This window comes from Triticum aestivum, chromosome 2B (assembly GCF_018294505.1).
Source record: "Triticum aestivum cultivar Chinese Spring chromosome 2B, IWGSC CS RefSeq v2.1, whole genome shotgun sequence".
In the NCBI taxonomy this organism is placed as follows: domain Eukaryota; kingdom Viridiplantae; phylum Streptophyta; class Magnoliopsida; order Poales; family Poaceae; genus Triticum; species Triticum aestivum.
The window spans coordinates 478559519-478562247 of record NC_057798.1 but is presented as its reverse complement, the minus strand read 5'-3'; the positions used below and the strand labels follow the sequence as shown (position 1 = coordinate 478562247).

The 2729-nt window shown below is 46.7% G+C and overlaps 1 protein-coding gene across 7 annotated transcripts; it reads left to right on the top strand.

Moving 5' to 3' along the window:
• The first annotated feature begins 624 nt into the window (after nucleotides 1-624).
• On the top strand, nucleotides 625-2431 carry LOC123045557 (COX assembly mitochondrial protein 2 homolog). 7 transcript variants are annotated; one of them, XM_044468664.1, is made up of 5 exons: nucleotides 625-1062; nucleotides 1424-1456; nucleotides 1643-1711; nucleotides 1816-1920; nucleotides 2038-2431. In XM_044468664.1, exons 3-5 carry the CDS (start codon nucleotides 1667-1669, stop codon nucleotides 2137-2139), a joined length of 252 nt encoding a protein of 83 aa, XP_044324599.1. In that variant the 5' UTR covers nucleotides 625-1062; nucleotides 1424-1456; nucleotides 1643-1666; the 3' UTR covers nucleotides 2140-2431. The 7 variants fall into 7 exon arrangements, with proteins under 7 accessions (XP_044324599.1, XP_044324594.1, XP_044324593.1 ...); XM_044468659.1 differs by having other exon boundaries at nucleotides 1424-1494; XM_044468658.1 differs by having other exon boundaries at nucleotides 1424-1518.
• Nucleotides 2432-2729: the final 298 nt, after the last annotated feature.

Sequence of the window (2729 nt, the reverse complement as noted above, 5' to 3'; positions counted from 1 at the left end):
GGGCGTGGTTGAAGACTGATGGGTAGGTGATTGCGAGCGGAGAGTCGCCAAACCAACTGTCATTCCAGAAGCTTGCCTTGCGGCCATTGCCTATCTCAATTTTGGTGGCCAGACTGAAAGATCAAATGTGAGAAGTGATGACTTGATGTGTCATCTTGCATAACATGATTATTGATAGCGAGCAGGACATTGTTTGACACTGAACCATATTACAGGCATGGTCCTCTCTGTCAAGTTGACCGGCATCATGCTGCCTTTCTCAATATGCGTCAGAAGATTTGAGACCCACAGGTGTATCAAGAACTGCAGCACGATCTGATGAAGCACCTATGAAAGCTCAAGGGCAACGCCTAGTTCAATGTGTTTTCATTTGTGTTTGAATTATGACTTTGCTTTGTTGAAGTATTTAATTTGTATTGATTTCTGTGATGAACTATATGATAAAAATTAGTTTTTGTTGAATTTGTGCTCCAAGTGTGCTGAATCTGAGCAGAATTCGGGTCTAATTTCGCTAAATTTGAGGCCAAATCGGCGGCTGGGAGTGAAACTGAGGGGTTGGCTGGAAACCCGAGTTTTATAGCCGGTTGGCCCCGAAGCAATGATATTTCAAGCCCTTCGGGGCCAAACAGCTGGGGATGCTCTTACGGTCCGTGCGGAGCCACCGGCGAGACCCAGCGCCGGTCGCGGTCGCCCTTTGCCTTTTCATCACCTCTTCCTTCGCCGACTTACTACTCAGTTTCCCCCTTCCACTCCCTCACGATCCCCGCGCCGCGACAGGCCTCTCCCTTCCGGTTACAGCGCGGCTACGCCTCAGCCAACGGATCCCGCATCGTCAAGTCCCCAGCCGCACTCCAGGCCGCGCCGTCCGGGCTGCCGCGAGCTTCCGCCGACGCCCCACGCCGTCGACGAGCCTCTCCCAGTCGTCCCACGCCGCTACGAGCCTCCCCCGCCATAGCGCTGCTGTGCTGTTGCCCCCGCAGCGACGAGCTTCCGCCGACGCCCAGCACCTGTCTTGCTCGACCTCCCGCGGTCCCGCCGACGCCACGCCTCCTGCCGCGTCAAGTAATTGCTTGCGAACTTCCTTTCTTTTTCGATAATTCTTTTTTCATCGGGTAGGCCGGGTGTGTCTAGCCCACGCAAAACTTTCGGATTTTTAGAATGATTAAAAAAATGTAAAAGGCCCATGCTTCCGGCCCAACAGCTAGCCCGTCACCCTGTGCCCTGTCGCTCGTGCTGTCCTCTTCCAATCGAGCCGAGCTATCGATCCAGACAAACGCCGCCGTCGCCGCCGCGCCGCCTGCCCGCCCCCACGACTGGCCCGGCCCCGCGGATTCTGCCCAAGCCCCAGCTCAGCCAAATCTCTCCTGTAGTTTACTGTTGCTGCGCCCTACAGATATCACTAACACTTGCTCCTCTGTGGCAGTTCTCCATTCGATTGCAAGTCTGCCTGTGCAAGGTATAGATCATGTTTTACTGACAGGATCAGTGGTAGAGGTACTGTTACAGCAGAAATATAAGGTTGTGTTTGCTGGTATGCATCGATGTTAGGCTCCACTTCTAGTTTGTAGTTTTACAGTCTGTCATTTATAGAAGAATCTACTTCGAGGATCAGATCCTGCTAACTTGGGCAACTTTTGTGCAGGTTCGCATTCCTACATCTTTGGAAATGCATCCTCATCTAACCCTACACAGGCATCCTATGTGTGCTGAGGTATCTTTGTCCTGACCTCTGGCTCTATCTGAAGCTTTGTCATTTCAAGTGTATATTTTCAGAGAAGTTCCCAGATTATAAAATTTAATGTCCTTGTTGCCCAGATTATCGAAGAATTCCAGAAGTGCCATGTGGATCACCCCATCAAAAAATTCTTTGGTGAATGCACAGATCTTAAGATTAAGCTTGATCGGTGCTTCCGGCAGGAGGTAAGCAACCTTTTGCCAAGTTAGAGTCGTCGCTATAATTTATTTATTTTGTTCTGTATCATAATTTGTAGGAGTTGTTTCTCTCCCTAAATGTGCTACTCTCCTTGTGAAACTCAGAAAGCTGTGAAGAGAAAGGCAAACTTTGAAGAGAGCAAGAAATTTAAAGAAAGGTTGCAGGCTTATAAAAAGGAAATGGCTGAGAAAGAAAATGAATCATAACTTCGAACGGAGGACAAGGACATTCACTGAATGCTATTTGGCTGCAATCCTGTGGCTTCAACTTTGTGAAACGAAGTTCCGGACTTGTTTTTACTTCATGTTTACATCACATATCTACCGTTATAAGATTACAGCTGAGGTCATATTATCTATTTAGAAGTTCAAATTTCTCTATGTGGCTGTTGCTATTCATGGTTAGTCTATTCCCCATCATATATAGACAATAAATCTTGCTCTAAGTTGGTGTTGTACTGTAAAAACTTCTATATGAAATCTTTTTTTCTTTTCGAAACTTCTGTACGAAATCTTCACAACTATGAAATGAGCGACAAGTAAATCTAGTCTGTTTTCTGTACTTTGCTTCTGGAATTAACTTATTATATGTATAGGCACCGCCCTGTAAGGTAGGAAAGTACTGTTCATTAAATTACATTGCTATGACCTAGGAATAGCAAGATGGAAACTATTCCTCGTCAGAGTCCATATGAAATATTGAGACTGTGATTCACACTCAGGTCAATAGAATGAACATTGTTGACCCTCGAGGATTGATAAATATGGATGGTTTCATTTCATCATTGTCCGGTTTG